The sequence below is a fragment of the Nicotiana tabacum genome, chromosome 10 (assembly GCF_000715075.1).
Source record: "Nicotiana tabacum cultivar K326 chromosome 10, ASM71507v2, whole genome shotgun sequence".
NCBI classification, from domain to species: Eukaryota; Viridiplantae; Streptophyta; class Magnoliopsida; order Solanales; family Solanaceae; genus Nicotiana; species Nicotiana tabacum.
The window spans coordinates 118,470,305-118,491,451 of record NC_134089.1 but is presented as its reverse complement, the minus strand read 5'-3'; the positions used below and the strand labels follow the sequence as shown (position 1 = coordinate 118,491,451).

Genomic DNA, 21,147 nt, shown 5'->3' with positions numbered 1-21,147 from the left:
TTCCACCTTATCATACATTACCATATTGGTTGCTAGTAAGTTTGAAATAAAACCTGAATTGGTTAAACCTTTTGAGGTGTCTACACCTGTTGGAGACTCAGTGATAGCTAAGCAAGTATATAGGGGTTGTATAATAGTAGTTCATGGTTGATCTACCGTAACATGCTTAATCGAGTTAGATATGGTAGAATTTTATGTTATAATGGGTATGGATTGGTTGGCTTCTTGTCATGCCAATGTTGATTGTAGATCAAAGATAGTCCGATTTCAATTTCCAGGGGAGCCTGTTTTGGAGTGGAAAGGTAATATGGCATCGCCGAGAGAAAGATTCATTTCATATCTCAAGGCAAGGAAGATGATCAGAAAGGGCTGTATTTATCACTTAGTTCGGGTTTAGGATGTGGAAGTGGAGTCACCAACCATTTAGTTTATCCCTGTGGTTAATGAGTTTCCCGATGAGCTTCCAAGTCTTCTTCCAGAGCGAGAAATTGAGTTTGCTATTGACTTACTACAAAATACTCATCCAATATCTATTCCTCCCTATAGAATGGCCCCCGCTGAGCTGAAAGAGTTGAAAGAACAACTAAAGGACTTGCTTGAAAAATGTTTTATCAGACCTAGTACATCACCATAGGGAGCACCTGTGTTATTTGTGAGGAACAAAGATGGTTCCTTACGGATGTGTATTGATTATAGACAGTTGAATAAGGTGACAATCAATAATATGTACCCGCTCCCGAGGATTGATGATTTATTTGATCAGTTGCAAAGTGCCAAGTGTTTTTCAAAGATAGACTTGAGGTCCGGGTACTATCAAGTAAGGGTTAATGAGGAAGATATTCCGAAGACAACATTCAGGACCAGATACGGGCACTTTGAGTTTCGTGTTATGTCGTTTGGTTTGACCAATGCCCCAGTAGTATTCATAGATTTGATGAACCGTGTGTTCATGCCCTTTTTAGTTCTGTTCATAATTATATTTATCGACGACATATTGGTGTATTCTCGTTCAGAGGCTGAACATGCAGATCATTTGCGTATTGTGCTCACAACTCTACAAAAAGGGAAGTTATATGCAAAATTCTCTAAATGTGAATTCTGGTTAAACTCTGTAGCTTTCCTTGGGCATATCATTTCGGGTGAAGGCATCCGGGTGGATACACAAAAGATTGAGGCAGTGAAGACTTGGCCTAGACCCACAACACCGACGGAGGTTCGTAGTTTTCTCGGTTCGGCAGGTTATTACAGGAGATTTGTAGAGGGATTTTCTTCCCTTTCCGCACCTTTGACAAAGTTGACTCAGAAGGGAGCAAAGTTTCAATGGACTGATACTTGCGAATGGAGTTTCCAAGCATTAAAAGATAGATTAACTTCAGCACCGGCTCTAACGCTCCCAGAAGGGACCAATGGTTATGTGATCTATTGTAACGCTTCAGGCGTTAGGTTGGGTTGTATGCTGATGCAGCATGGTAAGGTTGTGGCTTATGCTTCTAGATAACTAAGAAAGCACGAGAAGAACTACCCAACCCACGATTTAGAGTTAGCCGCGGTGATTCATGCACTAAGAATATGGAGGCACTACTTGTATGGCATTCATGTTGATATTTATATAGATCATAAAAGCCTCCAGTATATCTTCAAGCAAAAGGAATTGAATTTACGTCAAAGGAGATGGTTGGAGTTACTTAAAGACTATGACATTGATATTTTATACCATCCAGGGAAGGCGAACGTAGTAGCCGACGCCCTCAGTCGTAGATCTATGGGTAGCCTGTCGTATTTACAGGCAGAAAAGAGGGGAATAGCTGATGAGGTTCATCACCTAGCTAGTCTTGGAATTACTATTTAGGATACAACAACATCCTCTTTAGTAACTGAAGTAAAGGAACTCCAATACGAGGATCATGTGTTAGTTCTTTGGCCACTAGGCCAGGCTTCCCTGCGTATATCTGCTTCGGGGTCCCTAGATTTGCATTCAAAGTAATGTACGAACTAACATCAACAGGTTGGCGCTTCCCCTGGGTTTATCAGTGGTACACCGACTCCTGCGTTGCTATTTTCTCCAAGACCTTTGTTATCGTGAATGGGTGCGTTTTGTGAGCTAGACATGTTTCAGCCTGAAAATCAACAAATCTTGACAAGAGAAAGTGTAAAAACAACATGTGTAACGAGAATCAGTAAAGAAATAATCACTATTATATTTAGCCCTACGGTGGGCGCCAAAATGTTTACCTCGAAAATACGAGTAACAGTTAAATTTGATTAGTGGTTTTAAAGATATGTGATTTAGTTCAATACCAATTAATAATCAAGAAATATGAAGTAGAAATGGAAGATAGAAGTGAATCAAACCAATGTTACTTAGCAGCAGTGACCTCGAGCTTAGTGATCTCGAGGTGGCTTAGGGTAGTAAGAACGATTGAGTGATAAAAATAAAGTAAGAACAATGGAGCTAAAGAACAATGCTGATGAAGAGTAGGCAAAAAGGTAGAAAGTATATTCTTTTTTCAGTGATCATAATATGATTTTACAAATGATTGGGGTCCCCTTTATATAATAGGGGAGCCCTAAATAAGGAATATTTCTATTTACAGTAAGGAATATTCTTGGTGCAGTTGCCTAAGTGCCTAGTACAGAATAGTACAATTATATTCCGGGATTTGCGCTATGATTTTGGAGACATAGCATGAATCTAACTCATTCTGGTAAAAATTTACAACGGTACTATTTCGGGGTTGGACACACTTGACCTCAGTATGCATCGTGCTTCGCCTTCGAACTTGGGTCTGGTCCCTCGAGCTCGGACTTGATCTTACCCGAACTCGAACTCAGGATGACCTCTCAAGTATAGAGATCGAAGGCATTTGATCTTGACCGTATATAGGGAGTAAAGTGATTTTACACAGTGATCACTCACCCTTGAAATATATATTGAGTAAGAAGGAGTCCAAGCCGCATCTGATGTGGTGGGTATTGTTTCTCCAAGAGTTTGACTTTGATATAAAAGATAGGAAGGGCATAGAAAATCAAGTCGCAGATCATCTGTCTCGACTTGAGAAACCTCCGGTTGAAACAGTTGAAATAAGGGAAGAGTTCTTTGATGAGCAAATTTTCTCCATTGTTGTGGTCTCTGAAAGGCCGCGTTGGTATGCTGATGTAGCCAACTTTTTGGCTAGCGGATGGTTGCCTCGTGACCTATCTTGTGCTCAAAGAAGGAAGCTTCAAGGTGAGGTAAAAATTTATTTTTGGAATGACCCTTTCTTGTTTAAACTGTGTGCAGATGGTGTGATTCGAAGAGGTGTGCCTGAAGGAGAGATGGCAAGCATTCTTTCTCATTGCCATGGAGGAGCAGCTGGAGGACACTATGGTGGAAATCACACTGCAACAAACATCATGGAAGCTGGTTTCTATTGTCCTACTTTGTACAAAGACGCACGAGCATATGTAGCTGCACGTGACAAGTGTCAGAGGGCAGGTAACATTAGCAAGAGGGATGAGATGCCACTAAACTCCATTCTAGTATGTGAAATTTTTTATGTTTGGGGCATTGGCTTCATGGTCTTGTTCCTATCATCTCATTCTTATGAGTATATCCTAGTAGCCATTGACTACGTCTCTAAATAGGTCGAAGTAATCCCTACTAGGATCAATGATGTTTGGGTGGTGTGTGAGTTCTTACGGAAGAACATCTTTACCTGCTTTGGGACACCTCGAGTGATTATCATTGACAATAGGTCGCATTTTGTGAACAAGTAGTTCACTGCATTATTGTCGAAGTATGGGGTCACGCATAAAACAGGAACCCCGTACCATGCCCAAACTAGTAGGCAAGTTGAAATGGCTAACTGTGAACTTAAACGAATTCTTGAAAAGACAGTTACTGCTTCTCATAAGGATTGGTCTATAAAGTTGTATGAAGCTCTATGGGCATACAGAACTGTGTTCAAAATAACCATAGGGTCTTTACCATTCAATTTAATATATGGAAAATCGTGTCATCTACCTGTTGAAATAGAACATAAAGCTTATTGGACAATTAAGATGCTTAATCTTGATCTTAGTCTTACAGGTGAACACAAGTTGGTGCAGATGAATGAATTGTAGGAGTTTAGATTAGACGCGTATGAAAATGCGTGAATCTTTAAGGAGAAGACAAAGAGATGGCATGATCGCCTGATTAAGCCAATGGAGTTTCATGAAGGGGGCAAAGTCTTACTATACAATAGTAAACTAAGGTTGTTCCCCAAAAAATTCAAGTCAAGATGGACAGGTCCATATGTGGTGAAACATGTCTCACCGTATGGCGTCATTGAGACACAAGATGGGGGGGGGGAATGAGAGATTTAAAATGAATGGGCACAGGTTGAAACCGTACCTTGTTGGAGGATTTGACAAGCAATCCTCTAGCATCGTGATTAAATGAGCCTAAGTGACGGAGTCAAGCTGACAACTATAACTCAGAACTACTTCTAACCCTTCTTTTTATTCTTGTTCTTAGAATAGTTTAATTGATTATAGATTAGGACTAATTGTATTTTAGGAGCTATCGTAATGACTTTGACGTAGAATGAAGCTCGAGGGAGTAGTCAAGAAGCAGGAAATTAGAATGACACAAGTTTTTGCATCTTCTGCGTCGCTGAGTGCCACACATTAGAGGTCGCATTAATGCGATTAATGTTCAGAGCTCAGGAATAAATTAGAGAGTTGGCAAACCCCGAAATGAACTAGTGTGTCGCATGGTGCATCGCATCAACACATGTTTTTAGCAGAGGATTTTGAACATCAGAGAGTTGGCAGACGGTAAAAGATACAAGTGCGTCGCAGCATGTGTCGCATTATGTGACGCATCAGGTACGCTTTTTTTTTGAAAAAAAGGGAAATCGAAAAAGAAAAGACAGTAAACTCCACCCCATCCCCTAAAATACTAAACATACCCATCCCCAAACACACCAAGCCCTCATTCTCTTTCTTTAAACCCTTAAAAAGAAAGGAAACCAGAAACCTTTTCCACACCAAGTTCCCCCTCTCTCTCTCTCTCTCACTCGCTTTGCACTTGTCTACCTCAACTCCCTTCTCTGTCTCTCTTCTTTCAACCAGGTAAGTTCTCTCTCTCTCTTTCTCTCTTGTGGTTTCTTTTTGTGTAGTCTTTGTTAGGAGATTTTAAATAAAAAAACTAAAAAACAAAATAAAAAATCAGAAAACAAAGAAAAAAAGATATGAAGAAGATGAACTTCGAAATTTTGTAGTTGGTTACCCAATGCATTCTTGGTGTGGGTGTTGTTTGGGATGTGATTGCTCTTGGATTGGTTGATTTTGGGCAAAATTGTTCTTTGATAAAGTGTGTAGTTGTGCCTCTCTCCTATTGCATGCTAGGTGTTCGATTAATTGCTTGAATGGGAATGATGGGGTTTTTGGTCATGTTGGGTTGTATTGGCTAGAATGTGATGGAAATTATGGAATTGTGCGCAAGGGGTGGTTGGTCATAGTCTATAAATGAAATATGTGTATAATTGGTCACTAGTGCTAATCGACAGCCACCCTGAGCATGTAACGCCTAAATGATACTTTGTTGTACTTAGAAAATAAGTGGCTTGTGTGCGTTTGTTCTCGATATTGTCATCAAGAAATTGAGTATGGTAGGAGTTTAACTAATTGCTTGAATGGAAGAATGATGCACTTTTGTTAATGCTTGAGGTGATGCATATTTTGTTCATAGAGTGTTCAGGGATTGGAAGTGTGGGGTGGGCGATCACGGACTAAATACATTGCTACAATTGTGGTGGTTGTTGAGCCTTTGTATCTCTATTGGCGAGTTGTGAATGTTTTGTTTTGTTGAAAAAATGGGGTAGTCTGATTCCCTTGGTTCTTACATGTGAGCATGCTAGTGACATAAGTGTGGGGTGGCTCTCCCCTTGTTTTGGCCTTGCTTCTGCTTTTGTTGTGTCGCAGCTAAATTGTTCGTCTTGTGCAGGAAAAATGCCTCACTAAGCTAGCAAACGTATAAATTCTGGTGCTCTTGCAGGTGCTTCCAGTAGTCGTCTGCCAGCTCGGAGGGAACCCTCAACTGTGGACTCCTTAGATGGCTCATACCCTGATATTCCATACTCGGATTCTGATATTCCAGAGCCTACATATGGGGTGTTATCAGTGATGTCCAAATCACGCGAGTGGTTTCATGATTTTGTCCCATCTAGGAAGCCTACTACTGATGTTGGGATTGATTGGTGGAAGTTTTATAAGAAGTATCCAGAGTTATATACCAACATCGCCGCGATGAAATTGGATGACCTGTATGATTCCATCAGAGGAGCTAATTTTGGTGTAGTGAAGGAGTTCTATGCCAACTAGGTACCTGGATTCCATTATGATGGGGGGTACACTGTCCAAATTCATGGGAAGAGAGTCAAGTTTTCGGTTGAGATAATTAATGATGAGTTGGGGTTCAGGAATGAGTCTCATGCTCAATTCATGGCATTTAGAAAGAGGTCTGCTTACCAAGCAATCCGCGAACTTCTTTGCGGACCTAATTCTTTGGCTGCTTGGAATAGGATATGGAAGACTGACATTCCATCATAACTCGAGCCAATTTGCAGCTACCAGCCAAAGTGTTATTACGGTTTATCAATAAGAAGATTTTACCAAGTAGCAATGATTCCACTATTTCGCGCCTCTGGGTATGTTTGATATATGCTATGATGACCCGGATGTTACACCCCAAGTTTTCATACGTGAGAGTACGTCGTAAGTCATTGATGTAAGCTCGGAAATGATATTATATTTGGAAGAAAATAAAGTAAGTTAATCATGTTACCTTGGAGGTTACAAATATTTAAGATCATGAATAACGAGTACCAAGAGGGTTGAAAATCTTAGAAGCTAAACCAATTGAAGAAAATAAGTTTCGTCAAAAATCTACAAGTTTGGAATGTTATAACATGTACTTTGGGTTCTTAACATGATAAGGAGGTTATTCTATGAGTTATTTTAGTCGTATGATATTCATTTTCTACATTTTGAAGGCAAGCAAGTTGTGGAACAAGAGTTGGCAAAGGTCATCACAAGTTACATTCATAAATTTGCTAAAATTTAGGTCAAATGTATCTGAGAATTTCTCCAAATATACTTGGAATCATGGGATGTTCTACCTACCAAATTGAAGGTCTACGAGTCTACTTTCTAACGCATTAAACGTTCGTCAATATGACATCGGAGTAGAGAGATATTTATGTTTTTGCGAGACCATGCAAGCAGCTCCCAATGGAACCCACTTAGGCGGTGGTTGACCTACTTCAATTTATAAATGATTTGGACGCCTATTTTTGCACATTTTTTAACTAAAATTTGTCTCCAAACTTCTACTAACCCTCCTAAACATATACCACAAGGGTTTGAAGTGATTTCAAAGTGATTACACCATATTTCAACATCAAAACTTAGTTCTAGTGAAGAACAACACCTCTTTGAGGTTGTGTTGTCATTGAGGATTGTTGTGGGCTGTATTTGGATGAAATTCCAAGTTGTTGCTGTTGTCTAAGGTGAGTGTAATAGCCTACTAATTGTGCTTAAGCTTGCTTGTATGTTGGTTAAGTTGTTAGGATGATAAACTACAAGATAATACTTGGATTAACTTAAGTCACTTCTATGGTGTTGTATTGCTATTAAGGGTTGTTGTAAACTGAATATAACTTGGATTTTGACTTGAAGTTACTGTAGGAGGTATGTATATTGTGTTCTTGCTTGTTCCTTAGGTTATATTGATGCTGACTAAGTTAAATGGATGGGCTAGACATGAACTAGTGAATAAAGTTGCTAGTTGAGGATAGTTGAAGTTGTGGATTATTTTCGTTGTTATAAATATATGGTATAAGGTTGGAATCATTGATTAATAACTTCATTATTATTTTAATGATACTTTTATGTTGAAGTAAGAAGGCTATAAGGATTGATAAGGGGTATACGGATTCCAATCGGAGCTTGCCGCTCGTCGTAATGTAGTTGTGACTTGTTGTTATTATATGGTGTCTTGATATTGATAATTATGTATTGATGGATTGCTCTGGTCATTGTTGTTGGTATATGGTATTGGAGGAGGCCCTTGTTACAAGGGAGATGCTGCCCAAATTTACGTAAACGAGCTATTAGCTTAAGTTATAGACTTAGCCTTTGCTCAGCACTGATTTTGAATATCCGTATACTATGATAGATTGAGTTGACTTGTTTGAAGAGTTGCTTGGAAGGGATTAAGGACTCAACGGGTTTAAGGTATGTTAAGGCACTTTCTTCTTTCTTTTGGCATGATTTAAAATGAAATGAACATAAACGCTACGCTATTTCATAATGACTCTACTCCTAGCAACTAAGGTTGTCCATGTTGTTCTTTCCTTATAAAATTATTCTAAACAAGTGTGTATGATCCTTAAATCCTACTAAGGTTCATACTGATGGTAGGGATGTCCATAATGTTCTTAAGTCACTCCAAAAGGTTTAGAATGTGATTTCATGAGTTGAGCATGCATTATATATATGTATCTATTTTACTCTACCGAGCCGCGCTATAGTCGACCGGGTACAACACCTATTGTGCAACCACTGATCAGTTGGTTTACCGAGCTGCACGTGGTCGGGTACGATTCTACCGAACCTTATGATGGTCGGGTACGCTTTTAGCGAGTCTTCTTTGAGGTCGGGTACGATATGATGATGATGCCCACAGAGGCGAATGTTTTAAAAAGTTTATGTATATATATGTATTATGCATTTCATATCAGTAGCCCCTAGAGGCACTCAGATGTTACAGGTTGTATCTCCTCTATCTCTCACTTTACATTACTGTTCTTGTTTATGCTTTCCTGCCTTACATATTCGGTACTTTATTCGTACTGACGTCCCTTTTGTTTGGGGACGCTGCGTTTCATGCCCGCAGGTCCCGATTGATAGGTTGACAGTCCTCCTAGTAGGCTATCAGCTCAACGAAGGTGTTGGTGCACTCCACTTGCTCTGGAGTTGCCTATTTGGTCAGTATGCTTTGGATATGTATCGACTGGTATGGCAGGGCCCTGTCCCGACCTTTATGATTTTATGTACTCTTAGAGGCTTGTAGACAGATGTCAGGTGTATGGATACTTGTATGGCCTTGTCGGCCTATGTTTTGAGTTTACAAATGGTCATGTCGGCCTTATAGGCCCGTATGTCACATCTATAAGTTTGTATAATATGTTGGGTCTTCATATATTGAGTATTCCCTTATATTTTATTCTTGTTATCTCATGACGGGTTTTTTGGCTCATTTACTCATGATAATATGATAAGAAAGATATGTTACATTGGTACTCGGTTAAGTAAGTACCGGTTGCCCGTCGTGGCCCTTCGGTTTGGGTCGTGACACCGGATGTCATTGAATATGTGAAAGATTATTATTTCTAACATGGGTAGGGTGAGGATGGTTGGAATGCGGAAGTTGCTCTATCCGAGCATGTTGACTAGGTTGCTACTACACCACAGTGTGCTAGTTGATGATCAGTCTGATCGATGGCTTCTCCGAGTCACCAAGCTTTATGATATCACTGTTGTGCAAGATTCAGGTCCTTCTGGAGTCACGATAACCTCGGACCAGAGGCATGACATGATGGAGGATATGATGTGGTTTATGTTTGCTGACATGCAACTTCGGGTTGATCGTGGGGAGGTTGACATTGAGGCTTTGGTGCAGTAATCCTATTTGGGGTTCCCTGCCAGGCGTTTGCTGGGATTGGATGGTAGTCCTACACTTCGTCCTGATGAAGATGTCAACTATGTTGCGGAGGACGATGAGGAGACTGCTATTCCCGGCACTACTGGTGGTGCCGATGACTAGGCCTAGGCTTCAGGAAGTCCTTTACCACCCTTGTTTATTTCTTTGCATCGGGGACAATGTTATCTCTTAAGTGTGGGGTAAGGTCTTCCTATTTGCTTGTATTTGTTTTTTTTCTTACTTATTAGACGATGTGGACTTTAATCGTAACTCTGAATTTCATTTGGCCTATAATAGCTAGTAACTCATGTAGTAGTAGTTCGACTTTGCCCAACGATGGATTTCGTCGACTAGCTTCTTGAGGGATTTGAAGTCGAACGAGAAAAAAACAAATTGAAAATCCAAAAATATGTGTTTATTTTATTTTATTTTATTTTTATTTTCTTAGGTAGTATAGTAGTCCCCCCTTAGTTTTTTTGTGTTGGTTCTTTTCCAAGGGTTTAAATTGAAGCGGGTGTAGTTAGTTTTTTATTTTATAGGAATAAAGAATCTTGAGTCATAGTGCTAATTTGAAGCAATTTCTCTTGACTGCATGTGCCTTGAGAGTAGTGAGTACCTTAGTTGTGATGCCTAGGCTTAGTTCTTCACTTTTAGATAAGTGCCTTAAATTGGTTGATCCTAACCTTGCTTAACTACTTTGACTACATAGTCGGGAAAGATCTGATCCTAAGTGAGTTATGTGCCAAAGTGTGAGTGAGGTTTTTGTTGATATTTTGTGCATTTCAGTGATGTCTAGAACTTGCCCCGTGTGTTTGCAAAATAAAATAGTAGACTTGTTCAGTCTAGGAAGTGATATAGGCATTTCTTGTTTGAGCCAATTATATGTCTGTGACCTCCCTAATTATTTTGTATCCTAGTTAGCCCTTTTGAGCCTGTAATCCTATTTTCTTCGGCAACCACACTACAAGTCTGACCCCTGTGTTTGAATTGACTATCATGTTTGAACTGTTTACCTCTCTTGAGCACTTGATATATTTATGAGCTTGTTAAAAGCTAAGTGGAGGTATGGTTGAGTTTTTAAGTAGAACTATAGAAAATGAGAAAAGTGCACTGGTTGAAAAAAATTATTGCGAGAGCCACTTGTGGGGAATAGAAAAAAAAAAGATGATGAAATCAGAATCTAGAAGAAGAAATTTTTTTTTGGTGTGTATATATTATAAAGAAAATTATTCCTTACTAGTGGTAAATATTACTTTGTCTGTACCTAAAGAAATTGGGAGCTTAATGTTATTAAATATGAAGGTTGGGGTTTGGTTCAACATAAGAGTGGGGTTTAAATTGTTAATGTCTATGTATTAAAGTTCTCATGGATGTGTAGTGACTATATCCAAATGTATCATACACATCCCGCAGCCTACATTATAACAAATTAAAGTCCTACTTGATTCTTCACTGAATGAGCTAAATTAGTAGAGTATTACCCAATGGGCAAGCCTATGGCACATTCTCTGTGGCACATGAATTTTATTTCTGAGAGTGAGTTAATTCTTTCTATCTTGAATTCCTAGTTTTTCTTGAATTTTAGTGTGTGTGGAACTACTCTCTATCTTTGGTGTGAGGGCACATACTTTGCGAAGGAAAGGTAATGTCTTTGGCATCTGTGTTAGAGTTAGTAAACATGTTGTGAAATATGTGTGGTACTTTTGAGTCGAGTCTTGAGTTAGGATGTTATGATATGGTGCTTAGTCTATTTTAAATATTCTTGGCATGATGTGTTAGAGATGTTGTTTGATGAAAAGGTCGTCCCTATGTGAAGTGTAGTTTGATTGTTCGAGGACGAACAATGGTCTAAGTATAAGGTGTTGATGGAAGACTAGAAACTTGTGTTTTAGCCATAGTTTACACTCTAAATTACTGTATTTTATATGTGTTTGAGCTTAAACAACAGTGATTTGCACTTATTACGTGTTTTATGCATTGCAGGAAATGCTTCCAAGTTAAAAGGATAAATTGGAGCTAAATAAAATAATTGAAGCTTTGAAGTCTGAGTAAAAGCTAAAGAATTGAATCGGGATCGCATCCGGGGCTCGTAGACAGGTGTTGTATACGAAAGTGGGAAGAAAGTGCAAAGACCAGAATAAATGCACTAATGCGATGCACTGAGCATAGCAGAGTGCGACGTATTGCTGTAAAAATGCATCAGAAGTTTGCTAAGTTCAGAGACTGGGTTTCTTTGGTCTAATAAAAAAAAAAGCATTGTTGCGACGCGGCTGGCAACACATGGTGCGACACACTAAGGAAAAATTTCGTCAGACATGCGGAGTTCAGAGAATTTGCAACTGAGTTAAAAAAGCATTGATTCGACGCACTATGCGACGCATGAAGAGTAATAAATTTGTAGGTTTTCCCAATTCGGCTCAAAGAGGGTAGTTTCGTCCGGGTTCGTTCCTACTTGGTATAGATACACCGAAAATACGTCTTTTGAGGGACTTTTGACCTATGAAAGATGGGAGAACCAACCAAGGCAAGAAAACTCAAGAATTCATCATTATTTCAACTTGCAATCGGTGCAATACGGGAGTTGTATCGAATCATTAGAATTGATGTTTTCTTTGTTTTTGAATCTTATTGAGATGTCATACTCCATTTCTATGGAGTAATTTTTATTTGGGTATTGACAGATACAGTGTTTTGATAACTTGATTGGGGATTCAATTATTGTAATTGTTAGAATTAATTGATGGAGTTTTAATTCGTATTGTGGAGTTATTTCTTATTTTGCTTAATCGAAAGAGGAGCTTTATATTGAATTGCTTTACATCTTATGCTCTAGATTAAATTCGTGATTCAAGTAGGTAAATAAAAGAGCCTCTTGAATTGTTAATCGAACTAGAAAATAGGGAAGTATTCGTGAGAAGTTACCCTTTAGATCATAACAGTCATTTTACTGTTGCAATTGTTTATCGTGCTTCAATTGGATTAATTACTGAAATTAACGTTTAATCGAAAGAGGAACATTAACTTCAAGTGTAATCTGATTATCGATTGAATTCGTGAGAATCAATCGTATTATAGAGTGAATTAACTCAAGAATTGGATCCCAAGTCAGTTATCTTACACATATCTAGTCAAATATCCTTATTTCTCTCATTGATATTTCTTCGTTGCTCATCTGTTATCTTTTGTGATCCATTGTTATTTGTTTAGTTTTTAGTGGTTAATTGTAGTAATAGTCATCAAATCAAGTGTTAATTTTCCTGGATAGTAATCAACTGGAGATGATTCAAACACTGTTTAAATCTAATCCATGTGGAGATGATAATTAATTTATACTATCTTTGATTAGCGAGCATTAATTTTGTGTTGTGTTTTGCGCTCATTAAAGTTTTACAGAGTAATTTCGTTTCGTCGATTTTTGATATCCAGACTCGGTCCTCGACCCTCAAATGCGATCTCGGTTTAATCTCTTGGGCTTTTACTCAGACTTCAAAGCTCCAGCTCTTTCAATTTAGCTCCCGATTATCCTTTTAACTCGAAATCACTTCCTGAAAGGCATAAAACACATAATAAGCGCAATTCTCTATCATTTAAGCTCAAACACACATAAAATACATTAATTAGAGTGCAATACTATGGCTAAAATACTAATTTCTAGCTTATCATCACTAACCATGAAATTATCCTTATTCAAAATTTATATTAATGAAATTTCTTTGATCATAAGAGCTATAAATTAAATAAAAATATGTATCACTTAATAATAGGAAAGTGATGAAAAAAATTACATTCATTTATTTGATAAAATAATATTAATTAATTAAGTGATAAACTAATTTGACACAGGTATATATTAAACCTTTTAAGTACATGGCGAACTGAATAACAAGGAATAAAAAACTTAAAAGAGTGTAACAACTTTTTTCAAGATACACCAGGCTGCAGGATAGAATATCTCTTACGTCTCGGCATTTGGCAATATCCAATAACCGGTTGTACCAAAAAAAGAAATATTCAGTAACCGGTACCAGTAAACGTATACTCCCTCCCGTCCAATTAAAGTAAATTCACTTTAAGTGATTTTTTTTAATAGTTAAATTTTTTTATAATAACTTTATTTGTTTTGGATTTTTTTGACTGTTATGATAAAGTACCGTTATAAAAAATATATATTATAACATAATATAAAAATTAATTTCATAAAAACTTGATTTTTATAGTGAATTACTGTTATAAAGAGGTCTGACTGTATATTGAAGAATTTACCTTTTAATATTAGTTAATAATAAAATTAATCATGTTAACCTTACTTTACTAATTGAAAATATAACAAATTACTCCTAAACTCTTTATTCCAAAAGTAATTTTTAAAAAAATGTTAATTCATTTTTGAGATCTAAAGAAAATCAAATATTTTAGATGACAAAAAAGAGAGCCGGAGGAGTATTAATTAACTGTAATCGTACTCTATCCTTTAAAATGTGTGACAAAAGCACGTTTGCACATGAAGGTATTCCACTAATATATCATGCTACGCCGACAACGCTCTTGGTTCCTGCGACGTGGCACGTTCTGCTCTAACGAGAACTGTTTCTCTCTCAGTTTGTCCTTCAATATAAATAATTAGTTGGGCATTCTTTTGATTAAAATAAAGTAAAAAAGGAGGAGTGTGACTACTAGTTATCTGAAAGTGTAACAAGTTTTAGAGATAGTGTTCTGACTGGAAATGCAGTTACACACTTGCATGTTTTAATAGTTAAAAGGAAATATTCTAATGTTCAGTAAGATAACGGTGTTCAATTATGAGAAACAGAATTTTCAAAAAATTGATTGAAAGATGACATTTAGATCAAAATATTATTTTTTCTTTGTCTGAAACTTTGGCATATATCTAAACTGTACTCCTCCCGTGGAGAGCTAATGAAAAAGAACAAACAAAAAGATGATTTTTGTTTTTTAACATTTTGGGGAATGGAAGCTGAATTTTCCTTTGGTTCTTCCCGAAAACGCCCTTCCTTTTTTTAGCCCATTTTTAAGGAACTCGAAAAAAAATTGAAAAATTCAAAAAAAATATTTTATAACTCTAAAAGTTTTAAAAGGAAAAATAAAATTATTTCGAAGAGTTTCAAAAGAAACCAAAAAATGGCTTCAAAAGTAGTCTATTTATAAAAAAAATGAAAAAGAACTTTCAAAAGTAAATCCAATTGTATTATTTAGACTCAAAGAAATAGATGAATCGAATGAAACGGAAAAAGAAAAAGATTCTTTAATTAGTAATCAAATAATTAACGAATCATTTAGTCAAATTGAATATGAAAATTGGCCAAATTTTTCACCGATAGAAAGCAAAATGAAGAATTTGACTGATAGAACAAGTACAATCAAAAATCAAATACAAAGAATTACAAAAGAGAAAAAGAAAGTAACTCCAGAAATAGACATTAGTCCTAATAAAATAAATAATATTAAAAAATTCGAATCGCCAAAAAATATTTTCCAAATATTAAAAAGAAGAAATACTCGATTAATATGGAAATTCCATTATTTTCTAAAATTATTCATTCAAAGATTATACATCGATCTATTTTTATCTATCATTAATATTCCCAGAATTAATACACAACTCTTTCTTGAATCAACAAACAAACTGATTGATAAATACATTTCCAATAATGAAATAAATCAAGAAAAATTTAATAATAAAAAAATTCACTTTATTTCGACTATAAAAAAGCCACTTTATAATAGTAGTAAGAAAAATTCACATATTTTTTTTGATTTATCCTACTTATTACAAGCATATGTATTTTACAAATTATCACAACCCCAAGTTATTAATTTGTCTAAATTAAGAACTGTTCTTCAATATAACAGAACGTCTTTTTCCTTAAGACTAAAATAAAGGACTATTTTAGAACACTAGGAATATTTCATTCTGAATTAAAACATAAGAAATTTCAGAATTATAGAATCAATCAATGAAAAAATTGGTTAAGACGGCATTATCAATACAATTTATCTGAGATTAGATGGTCTAGATTAATGCCACAAAAATAGCGAAATAGGGTTAATCAAAGTTGTATGGCTCAAAATCGAAATTTAAACAAATGAAATTCATATGAAAAAGACCAATTAATTCATTACAAAAAAGAAAATGATTCTGAGCTCGATTCATTAGCAAACCAAAAAGATAATTTTAAAAAATGTTATAGATATGATCTTTTAGCATATAAATCGATTAATTATGAAAATAAAAATGACTCTTTTATTTCTAGATTATCCTTTCAAGTAAATAAGAACCTCGAAATTTCTTCTAATTCCAACACGTCCAAACACAACTTTTTTGATATGCTCGACAATCTTTATATCAATAATTATCTAAGAAAATGCAATATTCTATATATAGAAAGAAATCTCGATAGAAAATATTTTGATTGGAAAATTATCCATTTTTCTCTTAGACAAAAAGAAGATATTGAGGCCTGGGTTAAGATCGATACCAACAGTAATCCAAATACTAAAATTGGTATTAATAATTATCAAATAATTGATAAAATTGATAAAAAAGGCTTTTTTTATCTTACGATTCATCAAAATCCAGAAAACAATCAAAAAAATTCGAAAAAAGACTTTTTTGATTTGATGGGAATGGATGAAAAAATATTAAATCGTCCCATATTGAATCTGGAATTTTGGTTCTTCCCAGAATTTGTACCACTTTATAATGTATATAAAATAAAACCGTGGATTATACCAAGCAAATTACTTCTTTTAAATTTGAATACAAATGAAAATGTTAGTCAAAATAAAAACATCAATAAAAAACAAAAACAAAACTTTTTTCTACGATCAAATAAAAATATAAAGAATCGAATTCAAGAAGCAAAAGAACCAGCAAGTCAAGGAGAAAAAGAACATGGATCAGATATAGAAAACAAAGGAAATCTGGGCCCTATTCTCTCAAACCATCAAAACGCTCTTAAAAAAGATTACGCGGAATCATACACAAAGAAGGGTAAAAAGAAAAAACAATACAAAAGCAACACAGAAGCAGAACTAGATTTGTTCTTGAAACGTTATTTGCTTTTTCAATTGAGATGGAACGATGCTTTGAATCAAAGAATGATCGAGAATATCAAGGTATATTGTCTCGTGCTTCGACTGATATGTCCAAGCAAAATTGCTATATCGTCAATTCAAAGGAGAGAAATGAGTTTGGATATAATACTGATTAAGAAGAATTTAACTCTTACAGAATTGATGAAGAAGTGGATATTGATGATCGAACCTATTCGGTTGTTTGTAAAAAATAATGAACAATTTATTATGTATCAAACCATAAGTATTTCATTGGTTCATAAAAGTAAACACCAAACTAATCAAAGATACCCAAAACAAAGATATATTGATAAAAAGAATTTTGATGAATTCATTCTGCAACCTCAAACTCAAAGAATACATACAGACAAAAATCATTTTGATTTGCTTGTTCCTGAAAATATTTTATGGTCTAGACGTCGTAGAGAATTGAAAATTCGAAGTTTTTTTAATTCTTTGAATTGGAATGGCGTCGATAGAAATTCAGTATTTTGCAACGAAAACAATGTAAAAAACTGGAGTCAATTTTTGGATGAAAGAAAACCTTTTTATAAAGAGAAAAATGAATTAATTAAATTGAAGTTCTTTCTTTGGCCTAATTATCTATTAGAAGATTTAGCTTGTATGAATCGTTATTGGTTTGATACCAATAATGGTAGTTGTTTCAGTATCTTAAGGATACATATATATCCACGATTGAAAATAAATTGATAGTACTATATACCCTGTCTCGTATAGAGTATCTGAAAGTAAATAAATGTACACATACTTTGTCTTACATCTCATTCGAATCTAATTCGGGTAGACGATACTAAATCAATAAGGTATCGATTAGATCTAGAAATGAATCAATAGAATCTTCTTCATTTTAGGATTTTAGGTTTAAATTAGTCGCTTTTGTGAATAAAAAAAAAGTACCTACCATCTTTTTAGATTCCTATCTGAATCAAATTTTGAATTTGATTAATTTATTGGAATTGATAAAATTAGGAGTTCATAAAGAAATTAAGTCTATATACCACGTTCAAATTACTGGCATTATTATTACTGATCGATAAAATTCGATAAAATCCATATCTGTAAAATAAAAAAAGGGAAAATTCTTTTATGGTAAAAAATTCTGTCATTTCAGTTATTTCTCAAGAAGAAAAGAGAGGATCTATTGAATTTCAAGTATTCAATTTCACCAATAAGATACGAAGACTTACTTCACATTTAGAATTGCACAAAAAAGACTATTTATCTCAGAGAGGTTTGAGGAAAATTTTAGGAAAACGTCAACGACTCCTAACTTATTTGTCAAAAAAATAGAGTACGTTATAAAGAATTAATTAATCAGTTGGACATTCGAGAGACAAAAACTCGTTAATTTGATTTGTTTGAAGAGTCATTTCATTTGCAATTATATGTTTCGATTAAATTTTGATGAACTTTTTTCCACTTTCAGCAATTCATGGAAGAATGAATCGGTAAAAAACTTATGACTGCACCAACTACAAGAAAAGACCTCATGATAGTCAATATGGGGCCTCAGCACCCATCAATGCACGGTGTTCTTCGACTCATCATTACTCTAGATGGTGAAGATATTGTCTACTGCGAACCAATATTGGGTTATTTACATAGAGGGATGGAGAAAATTGCGGAAAACCGAACAATTATACAATATTTGCCTTATGTAACACGTTGGGATTATTTAGCTACTATATTCACAGATGCAAAAACCATAAATGAACCCGACCAATTAGTCAATATTCAAGTACCTAAAAGGGCTAGCTATATCAGAGTCATTATGTTAGAGTTGAGTCGGATAGCTTCTCATTTGTTATGGCTAGGCCCTTTTATGGCGGATATTGGTGCGCAGACCCCTTTCTTCTATATTTTTTGAGAAAGAGAATTGATATATGACCTCTTCGAATTTACCACCGGTATGCGAATAATGCATAATTATTTTCGTATCGGGGGAGTGACTGCCGATCTACCCTATGGCTGGATAGATAAATGTTTGGATTTTTGCGATTATTTTTTAACAGGGGTGGTTGCTGAGTATCAAAAACTTATTACCCGGAATTCTATTTTTTTTAGAACGAGTTGAAAGCGTAGGCATTATTGGGGGAGGCGAAACATTAAATTGAGGTTTATCGGGACCAATGCTACGAGCTTCCGGAATAGAATGGGATCTTCGTAAAGTTGATCATTATGAGTCTTATGACGAATTTGATTGGCAGGTTCAATGGCAACGAGAAGGGGATTCATTAGCTCGTTATTTAGTACAAATCGGTAAAATGACAGAATCCATAAAGATTATTCAACAAGCTTTGGAAGGAATTCCAGGAGGGCCTTACGAAAATTTAGAAATCTGACATTTTGACAGATTAAAAGATCCTGAATGGAATGATTTTGAATATCAGTTTATTAGTAAAAAACCTTCTCCAACTTTTGAATTGTCGAAATAAGAACTTTATGTGAGAGTTGAATCTCCAAAAGGAGAATTAGGAATTTTTCTCATAGAAGATCAGAGCGTTTTTCCTTGAAAATGGAAAATTCGCCCACCAGATTTTATCAATTTGCAAGTTCTTCCTCAATTAATTAAAAGAATGAAATTGGCTAATATTATGACAATACTAGGTAGCATAGATATCATTATGGGAGAAGTTGATCGTTGAAATGATAATTGATATAACATAGATAGAAACTATCAATTCTTTTTCCAAATTGGAATCCTTAAAAGAAGTCTATAGGATCATATGGATGTTTTTCCCTATTTTAACTCTTGTATTAGGAATCACAATAGGTGTACTAGTAATTTTTTGGTTAGAAAGAGAAATATCTGCAGGAATACACAACGTATCGGACCTGAATATGCTGGCCCTTTAGGAATTCTTCAAGCTCTAGCAGATAGGACAAAACTACTTTTGAAAGAGAACCTTATTCCATCTACAAGAGATACTCGTTTATTCAGTATTGGACCATCCATAACAGTAATATCCATCTTTCTAAGTTATTCAGTAATTCCTTTTTGTGATCACCTTGTTCTAGCTATGTTCTAAGTTAAATCTGAAGACCAAACTAAACCAATAAAACTCGGATTTTTAACTCTCGATTTTTCTCGGATTTTCTCGGGTTTTCGGGTTATTCGGATTTTTTTGGGTTTTTTTTACGGTAAAATCTTCGTAGAACAAAACATATAAATTACGCTCAAAATATTTCTTTAATCCTAGTAAGATACAACTATATAAAATATTTTCCAAGAAAATAATACGAAATATGAGATGTGTCATGGCATTATCCTAAAATATTTTACAATAAAGACAATAAAATTATGTAATATGAATATTGCTTATTAAAAAACCATAATAAAAATAAGCATAATCTAAAGTACTAAGTCATACTAAAATAAGTAGACTAATAAGGGAGTATTAATTATATGACTAAACGTTAAAGAAAAAATAAAAATAGTTTATGCATTTTAATATAAATTATTGCAAAACAAAAAAATAATATTCAATACATTCCCGTTCATAGTATTGAATTGAATGTCTTTTGTTATCATTAGTATTGATTTGATTTTGGTTTGGGCTTTTGTTAGCATTATTTAATTTACTAATATTAATGGCTAAAAAATTTGTTGGAACATTCAAAAGTTCTAAGTCCAACCTTGAAATAATACCTTAAAAGATAAAATTATGAATTTTTTTAAGAAATATTTATAAATTGCATCACAATAAGTATATTTATATATTAAATATATCTAAAATTTCTATATATGTAATGTCGGGTTGATTTGGTTTCGGTTTGTCTTTCTTTAGTTAAAACCAAACCAAACCAATTATTGTCGGGTTTTTTTTCCAACACTAAACCAAATCAAACCAAACCATAGTCGAATTTTTTTTCTTGGTTTGACTCGGATTATCAGATTGATGCGGTTTGTCGGTTTCGTCTTTGCACCCTAATTCTAAGTTTCGCAAAAGTGCTCTCTTATTTATTACATGCTTCTTCACTATTCAAGACCAACCCAATTCAGAAAAAGAGACGAAGGGAAAAATAAAGTAGAACTTGATTGAGTGGAAATGAGTATGAGGCCAAAGAAATTGATTGTGTATCATTTCTGGTGGGACAAACAATTGTCGGCATAGGAATTAACAATGTGAGCTAATTGAGATTAATACATTACTTGATTATTCATTAACATTTAACAACACTGTCTTATCACATATTAACGAATTTTTAATTCTTCATCCGCCGAAATGTGTGACAATCTCTCTGCAGGAAACTTCTAATGATAATACACCCCACCTAATCCTTTGTCTCACAATCTTGAT

At 35.0% G+C, this 21,147-nt stretch overlaps 1 protein-coding gene across 1 annotated transcript; it reads left to right on the top strand.

The window, feature by feature from the left end:
- Positions 1 to 2,961: 2,961 nt before the first annotated feature.
- LOC142165328 (uncharacterized) lies at positions 2,962 to 3,624 on the top strand. Its single transcript, XM_075223905.1, has 2 exons — positions 2,962 to 3,226; positions 3,281 to 3,624. Exons 1-2 carry the CDS (start codon positions 2,962 to 2,964, stop codon positions 3,622 to 3,624), a joined length of 609 nt encoding a protein of 202 aa, XP_075080006.1.
- The last annotated feature ends 17,523 nt before the right edge of the window (positions 3,625 to 21,147 follow it).